Here is a 23,019-nt window from a genome sequence, read left to right as displayed (position 1 = left end):
CCACCATTCTCAGCTGAGCACCAAACACACACACACACAACAACCCGAGAGAGAAGGACCCGCCCCCTCCAGCCAGCCTATAGGCTAACAAAGGGGGCGGGTCCTTCTCTCCCTCGGCAGTGCCGCGCGTGCACGAGTGTGTGTGTGTCCGGTGCCCAGCTGAAAATGGTGGCCCGAAGCGGAAAGCCTTAACTTTATCGCACAATAACAAGGATAACAAACGAAACGGACAACATTTACACCTAAGATGGAGACAAACTTCAGCGATATGATCTAACCAGCCGGTTTTCAGGACGACATACAGACCCGTATGAGCTTACAGGGGCTATCCCCTAAGTATGATTTGACAGGCAGCTAAACGAAATGCCTTCCCAACCAGCGAGACCTGGGGGTGTTCTATCAACGTCGCCAAAGGAAAACCTAGGCCTACTTCGCCAAGTCCCGCGAGACTCTTAAAAAGATCCAGGCATATCTTGATAGATCTCGCGAGACTTGTCAAAACAAGCCCAGACTTTCCTCCAGCGACATCGATGGAACACCCCCCTGGTTATAGAAATGACGTTGTTTTATTGATAAAAATAAAAAAAAGGGTAAAACTGGAAAGAGAAAATAGAAAACTCCACATTAAATCCCAAACAATTTAACAAACTTCAGTTAACGTAATGTGGAGTCCGTTCATTGATCGATGCTGTCTGTTCAGTTCCCAGTGAGGCGCCCGTTCAGCGCTGGACCCGTTCAGCGCTGGATTTGACGCATGGCATAGCGCGCATGCGTCGAATCATGTTATATTATTATATAGCTCGCATCTAATCGTATCGGATGAGAAATAGACATTAAATGGCATATATAGGCCGCTACACAACAGTAATCACCGCGACAAACAGCTATATTAGATTTGAAGAAAAAAAAAATATGATTTTGGAAAAGAAAAAAAAAATTATATTTTTATATGATGACCGGAATATATCACGTTTGTCCGGTAAATCGAATTCTTCCCGGACACGATGTCCGACGGCAAATTTTTCTAACGGAAACCCTGACACAGACCCTAGTGAGAAACCCCTCCCCTCCCCTCCCCCTCCCCTCCCCCTCCCCTCCCTCCCTCCCCTCCTCTCCCCTCCCCTCCCCTCCCTCCCCTCCCCTCCCCTCCCCTCCCCTCCCCTCCTCTCCTCTCCCCTCCCCTCCCCTCCCCTCCCCTCCCCTCCCCTCCCCTCCCCTCCTCTCCCCTCCCCTCCCCTCCCCTCCTCTCCCCTCCCCTCCCCTCCCCTCCCCTCCCTCCCCTCCTCTCCCCTCCCCTCCCCTCCCCTCCCTCCCTCCCCTCCTCTCCCCTCCCCTCCCCTCCCTCCCTCCCCTCCTCTCCCCTCCCCTCCCCTCCCCTCCCCTCCCCTCCCCTCCCCTCCCCTCCCTCCCCTCCCTCCCTCCCCTCCCCTCCCCGCCTCTCAAAGTCAAACAGACAGAGTTCACAGGGAACACTCTTGACTCTTGACAGCAGAAAGCAATCCCAGCTCTCTGTAAGCCACTCTGCAGGCAAACAAGGCAAAGTGTTGTGCACAGATTGTGCTGGTGGTTAATCCTCATAATTATCCGTTCGGAGACAGTCAGTCAACAGGAGGAGAGGCAGCCAAAAGTGTGTCACCATCCTCTCTGTTTACAGCCAAGTTCACTGCATTTGATCCATCTGTTTTTCTCATATCCACCTCAGGGCTCGACATTAAGGCTTGTCCGCTTGTCCGGGACAAGTACATGTTATGTTTGGACAAGTGGACAACTAAGTCCACTTGAACAAACAAAGTCAAAACAAAGAGGAAAATAAATAAATCAATATGTATGCTGCCTTGTCAATGTATGCTGCCTTGTCAATGTATGCTGCCTTGTCAATGTAGCTGCCTTGTCAATGTAGCTGCCTTGTCAATGTAGCTGCCTTGTCAATGTAGGTGCCTTGTCAATGTAGCTGCCTTGTCAATGTAGCTGCCTTGTCAATGTAGCTGCCTTGTCAATGTAGCTGCCTTGTCAATGTAGCTGCCTTGTCAATGTAGGTGCCTTGTCAATGTAGCTGCCTTGTCAATGTAGCTGCCATGTCAATGTAGCTGCCTTGTCAATGTCTGCTGCCTTGTCAATGTAGCTGCCTTGTCAATGTATGCTGCCTTGTCAATGTCTGCTGCCTTGTCAATGTCTGCTGCCTTGTCAATGTAGCTGCCTTGTCAATGTATCTGCCTTGTCAATGTAGCTGACTTGTCAATGTATGCTGCCTTGTCAATGTATGCTGCCTTGTCGATGTCTGCTGCCTTGTCAATGTATCTGCCTTGTCAATGTATCTGCCTTGTCAATGTCTGCTGCCTTGTCAATGTCTGCTGCCGTGTCAATGTATGCTGCCTTGTCAATGTCTGCTGCCTTGTCAATGTAGCTGCCTTGTCAATGTATCTGCCTTGTCAATGTAGCTGCCTTGTCAATGTCTGCTGCCTTGTCAATGTCTCCTGCCTTGTCAATGTAGCTGCCTTGTCAATGTAGCTGCCTTGTCAATGTAGCTGCCTTGTCAATGTCTGCTGCCTTGTCAATGTCTGCTGCCTTGTCAATGTAGCTGCCTTGTCAATGTAGCTGTCTTGTCAATGTCTGCTGCCTTGTCAATGTAGCTGCCTTGTCAATGTAGCTGCCTTGTCAATGTACCTGCCTTGTCAATGTATGCTGCCTTGTCAATGTCTCCTGCCTTGTCAATGTAGCTGCCTTGTCAATGTAGCTGTCTTGTCAATGTAAGGGGCCTTGTCAATGTCTGCTGCCTTGTCAATGTAGCTGCCTTGTCAATGTATGCTGCCTTGTCAATGTATGCTGCCTTGTCAATGTATGCTGCCTTGTCAATGTAGCTGCCTTGTCAATGTAGCTGCCTTGTCAATGTAGGTGCCTTGTCAATGTAGCTGCCTTGTCAATGTAGCTGCCTTGTCAATGTAGCTGCCTTGTCAATGTAGCTGCCTTGTCAATGTAGCTGCCTTGTCAATGTCAGCTGCCTTGTCAATGTAGCTGCCTTGTCAATGTAGCTGCCATGTCAATGTAGCTGCCTTGTCAATGTCTGCTGCCTTGTCAATGTAGCTGCCTCGTCAATGTAGCTGCCTCGTCAATGTCTACTGCCTTGTCAATGTAGCTGCCTTGTCAATGTCTTCTGCCTTGTCAATGTAGCTGCCATGTCAATGTATGCTGCCTTGTCAATGTCTGCTGCCTTGTCAATGTCTGCTGCCTTGTCAATGTATGCTGCCTTGTCAATGTCTGCTGCCTTGTCAATGTATCTGCCTTGTCAATGTATCTGCCTTGTCAATGTCTGCTGCCTTGTCAATGTCTGCTGCCTTGTCAATGTATGCTGCCTTGTCAATGTCTGCTGCCTTGTCAATGTAGCTGCCTTGTCAATGTGTCTGCCTTGTCAATGTAGCTGCCTTGTCAATGTCTGCTGCCTTGTCAATGTAGCTGCCTTGTCAATGTATGCTGCCTTGTCAATGTCTGCTGCCTTGTCAATGTCTGCTGCCTTGTCAATGTATGCTGCCTTGTCAATGTCTGCTGCCTTGTCAATGTATCTGCCTTGTCAATGTATCTGCCTTGTCAATGTCTGCTGCCTTGTCAATGTCTGCTGCCTTGTCAATGTATGCTGCCTTGTCAATGTCTGCTGCCTTGTCAATGTAGCTGCCTTGTCAATGTGTCTGCCTTGTCAATGTAGCTGCCTTGTCAATGTCTGCTGCCTTGTCAATGTCTCCTGCCTTGTCAATGTAGCTGCCTTGTCAATGTAGCTGCCTTGTCAATGTAGCTGCCTTGTCAATGTAGCTGCCTTGTCAATGTCTGCTGCCTTGTCAATGTGGCTGCCTTGTCAATGTAGCTGCCTTGTTAAACAATATGTCCGCTGAGTAGGGGAGCGCAGGGTATGTTGTCACACACTGTCTACTATTTACTGGCCACAATACATCACAATGGTATAAATGTCATACCAAATGAAAGAAGGAAGTCTTGGAATCAAAACATTAATGCTGGCACGACCCCTTTACTTGAAACTTTGAAATCGAACATTCTCTGGCGTGCAGGTAGATCCACAGTAATTGTTGGAATTGTAATGTAATGTTTTACTGGCTTGTAGTGTGTTAGTAGACAGACACACACGCACGTCGTCATATTTGGACAAGTAACTTGAGCTCTCTGACAAGTAAAAGATAAGTTCACCTGACCAAAGGACAAGTACCTGAACAAGCTTCATGTCAAGCCCTGTCTTTCCCTAGCAGCAGTCTATGGGCCCGTAGTAAGCGCCACATTTACTTGTCTAGCATAGCTTTGCTAGCAGCACTGGAGAAGCATCTCTTCCCCCCAAAACAACAGGACTTCAATCATACTCCGGTTAGCATGATCTGAACTGGAATCAGCTAGTCGTTCACCTGCATTTATCTCTCTGTTCCAGGTGTCTCCATCTTCCACTTCTGGTCCAACAACCTCCACAACCTCCACAACCTCCACTGCCACCAAAAGGACGTCTCCCCTCACTGCTGAGGTCAGAGGAACCTTACTTTACGGAGTGTCACAGTGTCACAGGCCATCTTGTCCTTGTCAGGATGTGTTAATTCATCAAACGTTAATCCCATTCTGACCCTGGCTGCATGTGTCATGTTTGGCTTTGAGCTTAGTTGCTCCAGTTAGCATGATCTGAACTGGAATCAGCTAGTCACGTACCATTCACCTGCATTTATCTCTCTGTTCCAGGTGTCTCCATCCTCCACTTCTGGTCCATCAACCTCCACAACCTCCACTGCCACCAAAAGGAAGTCTGCTCCCGCTGCTGAGGTCAGAGAACCTGAGAGGCGTTTGCTTTACGCAGCCTCGCAGTGTCACAGTGTCACAGGACATCTTGTCCATGTCAGAATGTGTTAATTCATCAAATGTTAATCCCAGTCTGACCCTGGCTGCATGTGTCATGTTTGGCTTTGAGCTTAGCTGCATCGAATAGCGAATATCTAACTTAGCGAGAGAGAAACAGGAATGGGGCAGATGAAACTGTTGACACACCAGAGGAGGCAGGCAGACATGGTGCTGCAGCTCTGCTCACACAGACAGGAAGCTCAGGAGGCTGAGGCCTGAACACACTGAGACTAGTTACAACTCCTCCTGGCTGCCAGTGTACCACGGTACCTCTGTTTGCCTCTGCCAGAAGGTGATGGATTAAAGGTTTTACAGAACAATATCAGGTACAATATCAGGTACACGTGTCAGTATATCAATGGGTTCACGGAGCAGAGAGATCTATTTATCTTGTTCTTGGGGGTACAACTCTACTACATTACACCTCAGCAAACAAGTTACATGTTTACGTTTTGATTTTAAATCCAAACTTTGGAATTTTGGAAAGAAGAACTAATGGCCATTCTGTACAACAGAACAATGTCTATATTATATATAGATATAATATATATATCTATGTATATACAGTATGTCAAGGTTCCCACGGGTCCTTGAAAGTTTGTGAATTTGAGAAAAATAAATCTTAAAAGTTTTTGCAAATAGACATGGGTCATTGAAAGTGCTTGAATTCCCCCCCTCATGTTACATTTCACCTCTACCTACGTACTGACAGCAGCGTTTCGTGAGCTTAGAATGATAAGGTTCTATCTCCGTTTAGAATGATAAGGTTCTATCTCCGTTTAGAATGATAAGGTTCTATCTCCGTTTAGAATGATAAGGTTCTATCTCCGTTTAGAATGATAAGGTTCTATCTCCGTTTAGAATGATAAGGTTCTATCTCCGTTTAGAATGATACGGTTCTATCTCCGTTTAGAATGATAAGGTTCTATCTCCGTTTAGAATGATACGGTTCTATCTCCGTTTAGAATGATAAGGTTCTATCTCCGTTTAGAATGAGAAGGTTCTATCTCCGTTTAGAATGATAAGGTTCTATCTCTGTTTAGGGCAGTTCAGAGATATTGAGCGTCAAAGTTTTTACATTCCGTTATGTTTTGTGAGATGGAACCTTTGTATTTTATTAATTACTAACTCAAAAATGTCAACATTTTAAAAATAACACCACACAGGCATTAATAAACACCTAATGGATCAGATTATGTAAAAAAAACTACATTTTGACCAGGAATGGAGATAGAACCTTATAATTCTAACGTCACGGTTTGTCTCCAGGCGACCACCTCAGCCAAGGCGTGTAAGTACAGCTACGTCCCGCTGAGCGACCTGACGGCCGGCGCCGTGGTCAACGTCTACGCCGTGGTGACCTTCTTCAAACAGCCCTTCCTCACCAAGGGGACAGGTCAGTTACCCAGCATGCACCGCTCTCCCTGCATCCTGTATGACCAAGGGGACAGGTCAGTTACCCTCCTAACCATGTATGACCAAGGGGACAGGTCAGTTACCCTCCTAACCATGTATGACCAAGGGGACAGGTCAGTTACCCTCCTAACCATGTATGACCAAGGGGACAGGTCAGTTACCCTCCTAACCATGTATGACCAAGGGGACAGGTCAGTTACCCTCCTAACCATGTATGACCAAGGGGACAGGTCAGTTACCCTCCTAACCATGTATGACCAAGGGGACAGGTCAGTTACCCTCCTAACCATGTATGACCAAGGGGACAGGTCAGTTACCCTCCTAACCATGTATGACCAAGGGGACAGGTCAGTTACCCTCCTAACCATGTATGACCAAGGGGACAGGTCAGTTACCCTCCTAACCATGTATGACCAAGGGTACAGGTCAGTTACCCTCCTAACCATGTATGACCAAGGGGACAGGTCAGTTACCCTCCTAACCATGTATGACCAAGGGGACAGGTCAGTTACCCTCCTAACCATGTATGACCAAGGGGACAGGTCAGTTACCCTCCTAACCATGTATGACCAAGGGGACAGGTCAGTTACCCTCCTAACCATGTATGACCAAGGGAACAGGTCAGTTACCCTCCTAACCACGTATGACCAAGGGGACAGGTCAGTTACCCAGCATGCACAGCTCTCCCTGCATCCTGTATGACCAAGAGGACAGGTCAGGCAGCTACCCTGCGTCATGTCTGTCACAAGTTCCACAAGTTGACCCAAATATATTTTACTCCATTTCGGTAAAAGAGTAGAGCGTTGTCAGAGAAGCATTGTAGCTTTTGGAAGATTTAAACCTTTATGTGTCTATAGAATATCCATTCTGCAATATGTATAGTTTTGTGTTGTAGTGCAGCATACACCTAACCCTAACCCATAAAACAGTGATGCTTTACTGGTTATGGTTGTTTGTTTCTCTGGTTGTTATATGATTGGCCAGAGTCTGGACCTCTCTCTCCTGGTAATAGAGAACAGTAACGCTGGCCAGCAGCAAAGTGATTTAGTCTGAGACCGGGAGTTAAGGGAATGTCAACACTTACCAAGGCATTCATCCTCTGCAGTACTGTGTGTGTGTGTGTGTGTGTGTGTGTGTGTGTGTGTCAAGGCATTCATCCTCTGCAGTACTGTGTGTGTGTGTGTGTCAGGGTTTCCGTTAGAAAAATTTGCCGTCGGACATCGTGTCCGGGAAGAATTCGATTTACCGGACAAACGTGATATATTCCGGTCATCATATTAAAATATAATATTTTTATTTTTTTCCAAAATCATATTTTTTTTTCTTCAAATCTAATATAGCTGTTTGTCGCGGTGATTACTGTTGTGTAGCGGCCTATATATGCCATTTAATGTCTATTTCTCATCCGATACGATTAGATGCGAGCTATATAATAATATAACATGATTTGACGCATGCGCGCTATGCCATGCGTCAAATCCAGCGCTGAACGGGTCCAGCGCTGAACGGGCGCCTCACTGGGAACTGAACAGACAGCATCGATCAATGAACGGACTCCACATTACGTTAACTGAAGTTTGTTAAATTGTTTGGGATTAATGTGAGTTTTCTATTTTCTCTTTCCAGTTTTACCCTTTTTTTTATTTTTATCAATAAAACAACGTCATTTCTATAACCAGGGGGGTGTTCCATCGACGTCGCTGGAGGAAAGTCTGGGCTTGTTTTGACAAGTCTCGCGAGATCTATCAAGATATGCCTGGATCTTTTTAAGAGTCTCGCGGGACTTGGCGAAGTAGGCCTAGGTTTTCCTTTGGCGACGTTGATAGAACACCCCCCAGGTCTCGCTGGTTGGGAAGGCATTTCGTTTAGCTGCCTGTCAAATCATACTTAGGGGATAGCCCTGTAAGCTCATACGGGTCTGTATGTCGTCCTGAAAACCGGCTGTTAGATCATATCGCTGAAGTTTGTCTCCATCTTAGTGTAAATGTTGTCCGTTTCGTTTGTTATCCTTGTTATTGTGCGATAAAGTTAAGGCTTTCCGCTTCGGGCCACCATTTTCAGCTGGGCACCGGACACACACACACTCGTGCACGCGCGGCACTGCCCGAGAGAGAAGGACCCGCCCCCTTTGGTTAGCCTATAGGCTGGCTGGAGGGGGCGGGTCCTTCTCTCTCGGGCAGTGTTGTGTGTGTGTGTTTGGTGCTCAGCTGAGAATGGTGGCCCAAAGCCAATTTGAATACAAAATGTGAACTTTAGCGAATTGTATTCAAATTGTGCTTAGAGGGAATTATTTTCACCGGACATTTTGTCCGACGAGTTTTCAATTTGTCGGACTTCGACAAATTTTACCGGACAAAGTCCGGGAATTACCGGTTAACGGAAACCCTGGTGTGTGTGTGTGTGTGTCAAGGCATTCATCCTCTGCAGTACTGTGTGTGTGTGTGTGTGTGTCAAGGCATTCATCCTCTGCAGTACTGTGTGTGTGTGTGTGTGTGTGTGTGTGTCAAGGCATTCATCCTCTGCAGTACTGTGTGTGTGTGTGTGTGTGTGTGTGTGTCAAGGCATTCATCCTCTGCAGTACTGTGTGTGTGTGTGTGTGTGTGTGTGTGTGTGTGTGTGTGTGTGTGTCAAGGCATTCATCCTCTGCAGTACTGTGTGTGTGTGTGTGTGTGTGTGTGTGTGTGTGTGTGTGTCAAGGCATTCATCCTCTGCAGTACTGCAACTGGAAGAAAAAGCTCTATGAATGAGTGTAATATGGTCAGGGCCTCCGGTGAGGATAGTCCATCTCTCTGCTGCACTATTTTACCTTAGGCTCTCTGCTTCCTGCTGTGTGGAGGGCCAAGCCTCATATGAAGGGTTCTCCACAAGCAAAAACGGATTAAATTATGAATAAATACAAGTAGTATTTGTAGCACGGCTCGGTCAAAGAACTTTGCATCTCCAACATCTCCAATGCATCATGTCTATTCATCAGGTTGTCACATTGAACTGGCCATGTCTTTGATCTGGGGCGGCTGTGTCTCAGGAGGTAGAGCCGCTGTCTAATGATCGCAAGGTTGGCAGATCGGCGGTTCGAGCCCCGGCTGGCCACATGTCGAAATGTCCTTGGGCAAGATACTGAACCCCAAATTGCTCCCAGTGAGCGGGCCGGCGCCTTGCATGGCAGCTTGCCGCCATTGGTGTGTGTGAATGGGTGAATGAGAGGCCTTGTAAAGCGCTTTGGATAAAGGCGCTATATAAGTGCAGTCCATTTACCATTTAATCTGATGTGTCCCTTCTATGTCCCGTAGATTCCTGCTCTACCCTGAAGATCATCGACCAGTCCAATCAGAAGGTGTGCTGTACCATCTTCTGTGACAAGCTGGAGGATCACCCCAAGATCTTCAAGATGGGAGACATCATCCGTCTGCACAGAGTCAAGGTAACCTGGAGTCACGCTTGATCTACAAGTTATAGAAGTTATAGAACTTATATAAAGCCAAAACAACCCGTTGATGATTATTCCCATTTTGGCTGCTGCGTTGAGAATAGAAACTCTTCGGTTTGTGTTTAAATTTAGAAGTAATCTCAGGTGCTGCGTTCGTAAATTTGCTCACACCAAGTCATTTGATTGGACTAGAGCACATGTGTCAAAGTCAAGGCCCGCGGGCCAGATCAGGCCCGTGAATGAGTTCTCTCTTGCCCGCGGGATGATATTTAATTACTATTAAAACCGGCCCGCAGTATTCTGTGCCCGCTAGGGATGGACGGTTTTTCGGTTAAACCGAAAACCGGGGTTTATAAAAATAGAAACGTTTTTTTTATCAAAAACGTCTGAAACCGGATTTTTTTTTTTTTTTTTTTTTTGAAGAATAAAATAGAATAAGAATAAAACTGGAACATGTCACATGTTTGTCGTGTGTGAAAATAACAATGATACAGTCTGAATCTGCCGCGCAATGAGTGAGAGGTTTGGTCAGTTGTGAAGAATAACTGAGGATTCATATCTAATTGGGATTATATTTAAGGGTAACGAATCACTCTATGGGAAAGATAGTTGCCTTCAGTTATTGGTAGATAGGAAAGGTTTTTTACAATTACTCGCTTACATTTAATAAGATCATTTTCGCTGCTCTCTGTAAAGCGCATTGGGTCACTTTTGTGAGAAATGCGCTATAGAAATAAAATGTGATTTGATTTGATATCAATCAATCAATCAAACTTTATTTATGTTCTATAGCACAAATCATGCATTGAATGTAACTCCAAGTGCAGTATTTACTAAACCACAATATAATAAAACAAGAGCTATACGGATCAAGAGTGTTTGTGCACAGCGCCACTGTGTGTGAAGGCGCTACTGAAAGTGATGACAGAACGCATGTCTCAGAAGATACGCGGTCACTTAGTGACGCAAAGGTAGTTCTGTATTTATCTCTATCTGTATTAGTACATTTATTTTGCAAGCTCTATTTTGACAGCTCTACCATGGGCACTTTTATTTTGATGGGGCATTCTTTGTTGATTGACTTAGGACAGTTCAGGACGAGTCAGTCTCGCGGCATGTGGTTTTTATGAAAAGCTTTAAGTATGTTCACTGCATAATTCTAAGTCTAATATTTCAGTGATTATTGAGCAGTATTCAAATATTTAAATACATTGAGCAGCAGCTGAAACTTTGTCTAAGAACCAAGATATTGAGAAAGCAGTTCATTCAATGAAGACGCTGTTCCAAGAGATGATCTTCCGTGCAGGCGTGCACCCTGGATCAGCGGAGCTGGTGTGTTAAGTGTTCATGTGTTTTCATGTATGGTGTAGCTTACAAAAGTCTGCCTTTCCACTTATATTTGTGAAACTAAGTACCGGTAGCCTAAATGTGTTGCGACTGTGCTTACGGTGTTTTAATGGTGTTCGACATGAGTGTATTGTAGCAGTAGGGCTCAATTATTTGAAATTGGCGCTCTTTTTCTTTTCTTTTTCTTTTTTTATTCCTTTTTTTTTTTTAATGTATTTTTCGGTTAGCCGGAAAACCCCGGTTTTACTCTCTGACGGTTTTTCGGTTTCAATAATTGGAAACCGTCCATCCCTAGTGCCCGCAGCACCATAATACTACAAGTCCCAAGATGCACTGCGAGTGCATTGGCGCGTACCGAGTGCCCGCGAGCGAGCGCGACCCCGCGTCTTCTCTTCACTTCAGTACTAGTCATGAGCAGCAGCAGCACAGTGACAGTGGAGGTCTAAACATCGCCGTCAATGTTCATCTCCCTCTCCCCCAAAATGGCCAAAAGAAAGATAAACGCTGAAAACAGGGGGTTTCAAGACAGATGGGAGGCAGGCACTTGTGTGTGGAGACAGCTTGGCTGTTATGAAAGAATATAACTTAAGAAGGCACTATGAAACATCAACGAAACACACAGACGCACAGAAAGACAAATACAAGAATATGAACCCAGAACAAAGGCTACAGAAGGTAGAAGAGTTGTATGTACACTGCGCATGAGAGTACTTCAGTATTTTAGTCCACTGGTGCTATTGAATGTATTTCCAGAAGTCGCACAGAAATATATTCACTCGCAAATGCGACCAAAACAGTCGCAATGTCGAGCCCTGCCTTTTGCTCTAATGAAACGCCTAGTATGTCAGCAAGTTTGCACTAACTTTTCAAATGTTATTATAAAAGACAGTCATTGGTGAGGATCAGAGCAGCACACTGATTTGTTTTTAATGCATGCTGTTTCATTTTTGCATTTATCTTGCCATTGAGCTTTGAAGGAACATTTGATTTTGCTCTTTACCTGTTAAAAAAAAGAAGGCAAAAAAAAAACGTTTTCAATTTATTACTGAAAGAGCCTTGAGAACATATTGCAACTGATTTTATTTATGTTTTACTTAGGCTAATTTAATGATTAATGTTAAGTGCAATATAGGCTGTGTTATTGGTATTGGTTCAATATGTGCAATAATTGCGAGTTTTAATAAACATTGAACCAGCCCGGCCCTCCACCTGTACCATTGTTTTTATTTTGGCCCCCTGTATATTTGACTTTGACATGACTGGACTAGAGGCAGGCCATGAGTGGTTTCGAAGCGATTTCCAGTACAAATTTTCTAAATGCTGCACCTTAATGGATGTTTATTTTATTATATTCTTTATTGAGAGAATATACATTTACTCATACATTCCCCTCCTCCTCTCACCCCCTCCTCTCCCCTCCTCCTCTCACCCCTCCTCTCACCCCCTCCTCTCACCCCCTCCTCTCACCCCCTCCTCTCACCCCCTCCTCTCCCCTCCTCCTCTCCCCCCCTCCTCTCCCCCCCTCCTCTCACCCCCTCCTCTCACCCTCTCCTCTCTCCCCCTCCTCTCACCCTCTCCTCTCTCCCCCTCCTCTCACCCCCTCATCTCCCCCCCTCCTCTCACCCTCTCCTCTCTCCCCCTCCTCTCACCCTCTCCTCTCTCCCCCTCCTCTCACCCCCTCATCTCCCCCCCTCCTCTCCCCCCCTCCTCTCCCCCCCTCCTCTCACCCCCTCCTCTCTCCCCCTCCTCTCACCCTCTCCTCTCTCCCCCTCCTCTCACCCCCTCATCTCCCCCCCTCCTCTCCCCTCCTCCTCTCACCCCTCCTCTCACCCCCTCCTCTCACCCCCTCCTCTCACCCCTCCTCTCACCCCTCCTCTCACCCCCTCCTCTCACCCCCTCCTCTCACCCCCTCCTCTCACCCCCTCCTCTCCCCTCCTCCTCTCACCCCCTCCTCTCCCCCCCTCCTCTCACCCCCTCCTCTCTCCCCCTCCTCTCACCCCCTCCTCTCACCCCCTCCTCTCCCCCCCTCCTCTCACCCCCCTCCTCTCCCCCCCTCCTCTCACCCCCTCCTCTCACCACCTCCTCTCACCCTCTCCTCTCACCCCCCTCCTCTCCCCCCTCCTCTCCCCCCCTCCTCTCCCCCCCTCCTGTCACCCAGGCCAAGCCCTTCAACGGGTCCCTCTCTCTGCTGACGTCCCACGGCTTCTCTGTGGTGACGTTTGACGGGGCGGTGGGCAGCGCCGTGGTGCCCCGGACCTCCAGCAGCACCTTCAGCTTCTCCCAGGAGGACCGCCGGGCCGTGGAGGAGCTCCGTACCTGGGCCTCCTCCCAGGCCCTGCTGCCCTCCCAGCCCAGCCTCCCCCTGGCCTCCGTACAGCCCAGGAACTACTTTGACCTGACCTGCCAGCTGCTGGCTAAGGCCTCCATGGACACCAGCTGCACCCTGCTGAAGGTCAGACCAGGGAATCACTTAGACATTTTCTGATTCATCTGGTTGTGACACTGTGACAGTCACCTAGGAAGGGGAGTTTTGGGATATGTACTTTTGGTCATTGAAGTTGTGTACAAAGAGAGTTAGGTATGGAACATCCTTTAACACTAACACAGCCGTGCCTTTTTTACCTACTAAAAGAGCCGCCTCTTTACAATGCAAAGCTGCTATTTACACACAACGACCACTAGTTGGCCACTTGTAAATTAGCCTGCTTCTTACACAGAAAAACAGCAACATATCTTCATACTAGCTTATCCTGATGTGATTTAGAAAATGTAAGGATACTGGGTGGTAGAACGCACATATCTAGGTCATGAAAGGAGGGTCCTGAAATTTGATAAGAGTGCAAAGATATAACACTTTCTTTACTCACCTCATGGCTGATTACGTGTTAATAAGAAGTTTGGGAAATTGAAACCCACTTTTTTAAATATAAACATGTACGTTCTGAGAGCCTCATCACACCACTTCCACAGAGGATTTCTGCTAAAGACATCACGTCTCATTATATTAGACAGGCGCCCCCCCCCCCTGTGTCCTCATTTGTGTTCCACTGCTCAGTCACACTGGAGCAAATAAGTATTCAACACATCAACCATTTCTTATTTCAACACATTTCCGTGGCAGCTATTCACATGAAGTTTACACCAGACGCCTCATTCTGCTGTTGTGTGACAGGTACCTGAACAAGCTTCATGTCAAGCCCTGTCTTTCCCTAGCAGCAGTCTATGGACCCGTAGTAAGCGCCACATTAACTTGTCTAGCATAGCTTTGCTAGCAGCACTGGAGAAGCATCTCTTCCCCCCAAAACAACAGGACTTCAATCATACTCCGGTTAGCCTGATCTGAACTGGAATCAGCTAGTCGTTCACCTGCATTTATCTCTCTGTTCCAGGTGTCTCCATCTTCCACTTCTGGTCCAACAACCTCCACAACCTCCACAACCTCCACTGCCACCAAAAGGACGTCTCCCCTCACTGCTGAGGTCAGAGGAACCTTACTTTACAGAGTGTCACAGTGTCACAGGCCATCTTGTCCTTGTCAGGATGTGTTAATTCATCAAACGTTAATCCCAGTCTGACCCTGGCTGCATGTGTCATGTTTGGCTTTGAGCTTAGTTGCTCCAGTTAGCATGATCTGAACTGGAATCAGCTAGTCACGTACCATTCACCTGCATTTATCTCTCTGTTCCAGGTGTCTCCATCCTCCACTTCTGGTCCATCAACCTCCACAACCTCCACTGCCACCAAAAGGAAGTCTCCTCCCGCTGCTGAGGTCAGAGAACCTGAGAGGCGTTTGCTTTACGCAGCCTCGCAGTGTCACAGTGTCACAGGACATCTTGTCCTTGTCAGAATGTGTTAATTCATCAAATGTTAATCCCAGTCTGACCCTGGCTGCATGTGTCATGTTTGGCTTTGAGCTTAGCTGCATCGAATAGCGAATATCTAACTTAGCGAGAGAGAAACAGGAATGGGGCAGATGAAACTGTTGACACACCAGAGGAGGCAGGCAGACATGGTGCTGCAGCTCTGCTCACACAGACAGGAAGCTCAGGAGGCTGAGGCCTGAACACACTGAGACTAGTTACAACTCCTCTGCTCGCACAGACAGGAAGCTCAGGAGGCTGAGGCCTGAACACACTGAGACTAGTTACACCTCCTCCTGGCTGCCAGTGTACCACGGTACCTCTGTTTGCATGTGCCAGAAGGTGAATATGGATTAAAGGTTTTACAGAACAATATCAGGTACAATATCAGGAACACGTGTCAGTATATCAATTGGTTCACGGAGCAGAGAGATCTATTTAGCTTGTTCTTGGGGGTACAACTCTACTACATTACACCTCAGCAAACAAGTTACATGTTTACGTTTTGATTTTAAATCCAAACTTTGGAATTTTGGAAAGAAGAACTAATGGCCATTCTGTACAACAGAACACTGTCTATATTATATATAGATATAATATATATCTATGTATATACAGTATGTCAAGGTTCCCACGGGTCCTTGAAAGTTTGTGAATTTGAGAAAAATAAATCTTAAAAGTTTTTGCAAATAGACATGGGTCATTGAAAGTGCTTGAATTCCCCCCCCCTTCTCTCTCTCTCTCTCTGTCTATATTCAAAAATATTTTACTTAGTTCGTCAACTAGTTCTGTCTCAAACTATGCCGTGTTGGGTCCTTGAATTTAAGGGAATTGAGTCTTGAAAGTCCTTGAAAGGTGCTTGAATGTGATGTCTCAGAAAGTGTGGGAGCCCTGGTATGTGTGCATGTTTGTTTGTGTGTGTGTGTGTGTTTATAGTTGTTGTCGTCTCTGGGAAATGGAGATATGCGGATGAATGTTTTACTCTTACAGTTGTTTAGACACTTGGTGAAACCTCTGAATGGTGTAGTCATGTGTGTGTTGTGTGAGACAGATGGTATAGTCATGTGTTGTATGAGACAGATGGTATAGTCATGTGTTGTATATGTGTGTGTATCATGTTACATTTCACCTCTACCTACGTACTGACAGCAGCGTTTCGTGAGCTTAGAATGATAAGGTTCTATCTCCGTTTAGAATGATAAGGTTCTATCTCCGTTTAGAATGATAAGGTTCTATCTCCGTTTAGAATGATAAGGTTCTATCTCCGTTTAGAATGATAAGGTTCTATCTCCGTTTAGAATGATACGGTTCTATCTCCGTTTAGAATGATAAGGTTCTATCTCCGTTTAGAATGATAAGGTTCTATCTCCGTTTAGAATGATACGGTTCTATCTCCGTTTAGAATGATAAGGTTCTATCTCCGTTTAGAATGATAAGGTTCTATCTCCGTTTAGAATGATACGGTTCTATCTCCGTCTAGGGCAGTTCAGAGATATTGAGCGTCAAAGTTTTTACATTCCGTTATGTTTTGTGAGATGGAATGGAACCTTTGTATTTGATTAATTACTAACTCAAAAATGTCAACATTTTAAAAATAACACCACACAGGCATTAATAAACACCTAATGGATCAGATTATGTAAAAAAAAATACATTTTGACCAGAAATGGAGATAGAACCTTATAATTCTAACGTCACGGTTTGTCTCCAGGCGACCACCTCAGCCAAGGCATGTAAGTACAGCTACGTCCCGCTGAGCGACCTGACGGCCGGCGCCGTGGTCAACGTCTACGCCGTGGTGACCTTCTTCAAACAGCCCTTCCTCACCAAGGGGACAGGTCAGTTACCCAGCATGCACCGCTCTCCCTGCATCCTGTATGACCAAGGGGACAGGTCAGTTACCCTCCTAACCATGTATGACCAAGGGGACAGGTCAGTTACCCTCCTAACCATGTATGACCAAGGGGACAGGTCAGTTACCCTCCTAACCATGTATGACCAAGGGGACAGGTCAGTTACCCTCCTAACCATGTATGACCAAGGGGACAGGTCAGTTACCCTCCTAACCATGTATGACCAAGGGGACAGGTCAGTTACCCTCCTAACCACGTATGACCAAGGGGACAGGTCAGTTACCCTCCTAACCATGTATGACCAAGGGGACAGGTCAGTTACCCTCCTAACCATGTATGACCAAGGGGACAGGTCAGTTACCCTCCTAACCACGTATGACCAAGGGGACAGGTCAGTTACCCTCCTAACCACGTATGACCAAGGGGACAGGTCAGTTACCCTCCTAACCATGTATGACCAAGGGGACAGGTCAGTTACCCTCCTAACCATGTATGACCAAGGGGACAGGTCAGTTACCCTCCTAACCATGTATGACCAAGGGGACAGGTCAGTTACCCTCCTAACCATGTATGACCAAGGGAACAGGTCAGTTACCCTCCTAACCACGTATGACCAAGGGGACAGGTCAGTTACCCTCCTAACCACGTATGACCAAGGGGACAGGTCAGTTACCCTCCTAACCATGTATGACCAAGGGGACAGGTCAGTTACCCAGCATGCACAGCTCTCCCTGCATCCTGTATGACCAAGAGGACAGGTCAGGCAGCTACCCTGCGTCATGTCTGTCACAAGTTCCACAAGTTGACCCAAATATATTTTACTCCATTTCGGTAAAAGAGTAAAGCGTTGTCAGAGAAGCATTGTAGCTTTTGGAAGTTTTAAACCTTTATGTATCTATATAGAATATCCATTCTGCAATATGTATAGTTTTGTGTTGTAGTGCAGCATACACCTAACCCTAACCCATAAAACAGTGATGCTTTACTGGTTATGGTTGTTTGTTTCTCTGGTTGTTATATGATTGGCCAGAGTCTGGAACTCTCTCTCCTGGTAATAGAGAACAGTAACGCTGGCCAGCAGCAAAGTGACTTAGTCTGAGACCGGGAGCTAAGGGAATGTCAACACTTACCAAGGCATTCATCCTCTGTATGCAGTACTGCAACTGAAAGAAAAAGCTCTATGAATGAGTGTAATATGGTCAGGGCCTCCGGTGAGGATAGTCCATCTCTCTGCTGCACTATTTTACCTTAGGCTCTCTGCTTCCTGCTGTGTGGAGGGCCAAGCCTCATATGAAGGGTTCTCCACAAGCAAAAACGGATTAAATTATGAACAAGTAGTATTTGTAGTACGGCTCGGTCAAAGAACTTTGCATCTCCAACATCTCCAATGCATCATGTCTATTCATCAGGTTGTCACATTGAACTGGCCATGTCTTTGATCTGTGTCTCAGGAGGTAGAGCCGCTGTCTAATGATCGCAAGGTTGGCAGATCGGCGGTTCGAGCCCCGGCTGGCCACATGTCGAAATGTCCTTGGGCAAGATACTGAACCCCAAATTGCTCCCAGTAAGCGGGCCGGCGCCTTGCATGGCAGCTTGCCGCCATTGGTGTGTGAATGTGTGTGTGAATGGGTGAATGAGAGGCCGTTGTAAAGCGCTTTGGATGAAGGTGCTATATAAGTGCAGTCCATTTACCATTTAATCTGATGTGTCCCTTCTATGTCCCGTAGATTCCTGCTCTACCCTGAAGATCATCGACCAGTCCAATCAGAAGGTGTGCTGTACCATCTTCTGTGACAAGCTGGAGGATCACCCCAAGATCTTCAAGATGGGAGACATCATCCGTCTGCACAGAGTCAAGGTAACCTGGAGTCACGCTTGATCTACAAGTTATAGAAGTTATAGAACTTATATAAAGCCAAAACAACCCGTTGATGATTATTCCCATTTTGGCTGCTGCGTTGAGAATAGAAAATCTTCGGTTTGTGTTTAAAAAAAAGAAGTAATCTCAGGTGCTGCGTTCGTAAATTTGCTCACACCAAGTCATTTGATTGGACTAGAGGCAGGCCATGAGTGGTTTCGAAGCGATTTCCAGTACAAATTTTCTAAATGCTGCACCTTAATGGATGTTTATTTTATTATATTCTTTATTGAGAGAATATACATTTACTCATACATTCCCCCCCTCCTCTCGCCCCCTACTCTCCCCCCCTCCTCTCACCCCCTCCTCTCACCCCCACCCTCCTCCTCTCACCCCTCCTCTCCCCTCCTCCTCTCACCCCCTCCTCTCACCCCCTCCTCTCACCCCCTCCTCTCCCCCCCTCCTCTCACCCCCTCCTCTCACCCCCACCCTCCTCCTCTCACCCCTCCTCTCCCCTCCTCCTCTCACCCCCTCCTCTCACCCCCTCCTCTCACCCCCTCCTCTCCCCTCCTCCTCTCACCCCTCCTCTCACCCCCTCCTCTCACCCCCTCCTCTCACCCCTCCTCTCACCCCTCCTCTCACCCCCTCCTCTCACCCCCTCCTCTCACCCCCTCCTCTCACCCCCTCCTCTCACCCCTCCTCTCACCCCCTCCTCTCCCCCCTCCTCTCACCCCTCCTCTCCCCTCCTCCTCTCACCCCCTCCTCTCACCCCCTCCTCTCACCCCCTCCTCTCCCCCCCTCCTCTCCCCTCCTCCTCTCACCCCTCCTCTCACCCCCTCCTCTCACCCCCTCCTCTCACCCCCTCCTCTCACCCCCTCCTCTCACCCCCTCCTCTCACCCCTCCTCTCACCCCCTCCTCTCCCCCCTCCTCTCACCCCCTCCTCTCCCCCCTCCTCTCACCCCTCCTCTCACCCCCTCCTCTCCCCCCCTCCTCTCCCCTCCTCCTCTCCCCTCCTCCTCTCACCCCCTCCTCTCACCCCTCCTCTCACCCCTCCTCTCACCCCTCCTCTCACCCCTCCTCTCACCCCCTCCTCTCACCCCCTCCTCTCCCCCCCTCCTCTCACCCCCTCCTCTCCCCCCCTCCTCTCACCCCCTCCTCTCACCCCCTCCTCTCACCCCCACCCTCCTCCTCTCACCCCTCCTCTCCCCTCCTCCTCTCACCCCCTCCTCTCACCCCCTCCTCTCACCCCTCCTCTCCCCCCCTCCTCTCACCCCCTCCTCTCACCCCCACCCTCCTCCTCTCACCCCTCCTCTCCCCTCCTCCTCTCACCCCCTCCTCTCACCCCCTCCTCTCACCCCCTCCTCTCCCCCCCTCCTCTCACCCCCTCCTCTCACCCCCTCCTCTCCCCCCCTCCTCTCACCCCCTCCTCTCACCCCCACCCTCCTCCTCTCACCCCTCCTCTCCCCTCCTCCTCTCACCCCCTCCTCTCACCCCCTCCTCTCACCCCCTCCTCTCCCCCCCTCCTCTCCCCTCCTCCTCTCACCCCTCCTCTCACCCCCTCCTCTCACCCCCTCCTCTCCCCCCCTCCTCTCACCCCCTCCTCTCACCCCCTCCTCTCCCCCCCTCCTCTCCCCTCCTCCTCTCACCCCTCCTCTCACCCCCTCCTCTCCCCCCCTCCTCTCCCCTCCTCCTCTCACCCCTCCTCTCACCCCCTCCTCTCCCCCCCTCCTCTCCCCTCCTCCTCTCACCCCTCCTCTCACCCCCTCCTCTCCCCCCCTCCTCTCCCCTCCTCCTCTCACCCCTCCTCTCACCCCCTCCTCTCCCCCCCTCCTCTCCCCTCCTCCTCTCACCCCTCCTCTCCCCTCCTCCTCTCACCCCCTCCTCTCACCCCCTCCTCTCCCCCCCTCCTCTCCCCTCCTCCTCTCACCCCTCCTCTCACCCCCTCCTCTCACCCCCTCCTCTCACCCCTCCTCTCACCCCTCCTCTCACCCCCTCCTCTCACCCCCTCCTCTCCCCCCCTCCTCTCACCCCCTCCTCTCCCCCCCTCCTCTCCCCTCCTCCTCTCACCCCTCCTCTCACCCCCTCCTCTCTCCCCCTCCTCTCACCCCTCCTCTCACCCCCTCCTCTCACCCCCTCCTCTCACCCCCTCCTCTCACCCCCTCCTCTCCCCCCTCCTCTCACCCCCTCCTCTCCCCCCTCCTCTCACCCCTCCTCTCACCCCCTCATCTCCCCCCCTCCTCTCCCCTCCTCCTCTCACCCCCTCCTCTCACCCCTCCTCTCACCCCTCCTCTCACCCCTCCTCTCACCCCTCCTCTCACCCCCTCCTCTCACCCCCTCCTCTCACCCCCTCCTCTCCCCCCCTCCTCTCACCCCCTCCTCTCACCCCCTCCTCTCCCCCCCTCCTCTCACCCCCTCCTCTCACCCCCTCCTCTCACCCCCTCCTCTCCCACCCTCCTCTCCCCCCTCCTCTCACCCCCTCCTCTCCCCCCCTCCTCTCACCCCTCCTCTCACCCTCTCCTCTCTCCCCCTCCTCTCACCCCCTCCTCTCACCCCCTCATCTCCCCCCCTCCTCTCCCCTCCTCCTCTCCCCCTCCTCTCACCCCCTCCTCTCACCCCCTCCTCTCACCCCCCTCCTCTCCCCCCTCCTCTCACCCCCCCCTCCTCTCATCCCCTCCTCTCACCCCCTCCTCTCACCCCCTCCTCTCTCACCTCCTCCTCTCACCCCCTCCTCTCACCCTCTCCTCTCTCCCCCTCCTCTCACCCCCTCCTCTCACCCCCTCCTCTCCCACCCTCCTCTCCCACCCTCCTCTCCCCCCCTCCTCTCACCCCCTCCTCTCCCCCCCTCCTCTCACCCCCTCCTCTCACCCCCTCCTCTCCCCCCCTCCTCTCACCCCCTCCTCTCCCACCCTCCTCTCCCCCCCTCCTCTCACCCCCTCCTCTCCCCCCCTCCTCTCACCCCCTCCTCTCATCCCCTCCTCACCCCCCCCTCCTCTCCCCCCCTCCTCTCCCCCCCCTCCTCTCCCCCCCTCCTCTCACACCCTCCTCTCACACCCTCCTCTCACCCCCTCCTCTCACCCCCTCCTCTCACACCCTCCTCTCACCCTCTCCCCCCCCCCTCCTCTCCCCCCCTCCTGTCACCCAGGCCAAGCCCTTCAACGGGTCCCTCTCTCTGCTGACGACCCACGGCTTCTCTGTGGTGACGTTTGACGGGGCGGTGGGCAGCGCCGTGGTGCCCCGGACCTCCAGCAGCACCTTCAGCTTCTCCCAGGAGGACCGCCGGGCCGTGGAGGAGCTCCGTACCTGGGCCTCCTCCCAGGCCCTGCTGCCCTCCCAGCCCAGCCTCCCCCTGGCCTCCGTACAGCCCAGGAACTACTTTGACCTGACCTGCCAGCTGCTGGCTAAGGCCTCCATGGACACCAGCTGCACCCTGCTGAAGGTCAGACCAGGGAATTACTTAGAAATGTTCTGATTCATCTGGTTGTGACACTGTGACAGTCACCTAGGAAGGGGCGTTTTGGGATATGTACTTTTGGTCATTGAAGTTGTGTACAAAGAGAGTTAGGTATGGAACATCCTTTAACACTAACACAGCCGTGCCTTTTTTACCTACTAAAAGAGCCGCCTCTTTACAATGCAAAGCTGCTATTTACACACAACGACCACTAGTTGGCCACTTGTAAATTAGCCTGCTTCTTACACAGAAAAACAGCAACATATCTTCATACTAGCTTATCCTGATGTGATTTAGAAAATGTAAGGATACTGGGTGGTAGAACGCACATATCTAGGTCATGAAAGGAGGGTCCTGAAATTTGATAGAGTGCAAAGATATAACACTTTCTTTACTCACCTCATGGCTGATTACGTGTTAATAAGAAGTTTGGGAAATTGAAACCCACTTTTTTAAATATAAACATGTACGTTCTGAGAGCCTCATCACACCACTTCCACAGAGGATTTCTGCTAAAGACATCACGTCTCATTATATTAGACAGGCGCCCCCCCCCCCTGTGTCCTCATTTGTGTTCCACTGCTCAGTCACACTGGAGCAAATAAGTATTCAACACATCAACCATTTCTTATTTCAACACATTTCCGTGGCAGCTATTCACATGAAGTTTACACCAGACGCCTCATTCTGCTGTTGTGTTGGGGTTTGGGTTCTAGGAAGTGTGTGTTTGGAATAGATTAATGCATTAGAGATGCAATCTGGAATAATAACAACAGCCAAGTGCGCTCCCTGACGTTTTTGGGGTAAACTGCTGAGGGAGATGAAGATGATAGTTTGAACATGTTTTGGTTCTAAACTCAGTGTTCTAACCTCAGTGTTCTAACCTCAGTGTTCTAAACTCAGTGTTCTAACCCCAGTGTTCTAACCT

The 23,019-nt window shown here is 49.3% G+C and overlaps 2 protein-coding genes across 2 annotated transcripts in view; both read left to right on the top strand.

The window, feature by feature from the left end:
• The window catches only part of LOC308170080 (protection of telomeres protein 1-like), a gene marked incomplete at both ends in the record, with an annotated part of 62,273 nt that overhangs the window by 3,249 nt on the left and 36,005 nt on the right, over window positions 1–23,019 (top strand). Inside the window, 3 exons of the mRNA XM_080544812.1 lie at window positions 6,148–6,274; window positions 9,585–9,715; window positions 13,227–13,520. Coding sequence (XP_080400938.1) covers window positions 6,148–6,274; window positions 9,585–9,715; window positions 13,227–13,520 — 552 coding nt within the window. The remainder of the gene's footprint in view (window positions 1–6,147; window positions 6,275–9,584; window positions 9,716–13,226; window positions 13,521–23,019) is intronic.
• On the top strand, window positions 14,198–22,696 carry LOC308170440 (protection of telomeres protein 1-like; the record flags this gene model as incomplete). The annotated part of the gene is made up of 7 exons (XM_080545230.1): window positions 14,198–14,233; window positions 14,458–14,547; window positions 14,757–14,837; window positions 16,640–16,766; window positions 18,509–18,639; window positions 21,783–22,076; window positions 22,679–22,696. The coding sequence occupies 7 exons, from the start codon at window positions 14,198–14,200 to the stop codon at window positions 22,694–22,696; spliced, it is 777 nt and encodes a 258-aa protein (XP_080401356.1).

The sequence above is a fragment of the Nansenia antarctica genome (assembly GCF_963989245.1).
Source record: "Nansenia antarctica genome assembly, chromosome: 14".
NCBI lineage: Eukaryota > Metazoa > Chordata > Actinopteri > Argentiniformes > Microstomatidae > Nansenia > Nansenia antarctica.
Note: the sequence above shows the minus strand (reverse complement) of the source record. Positions and strands in the feature narration are given on the sequence as shown.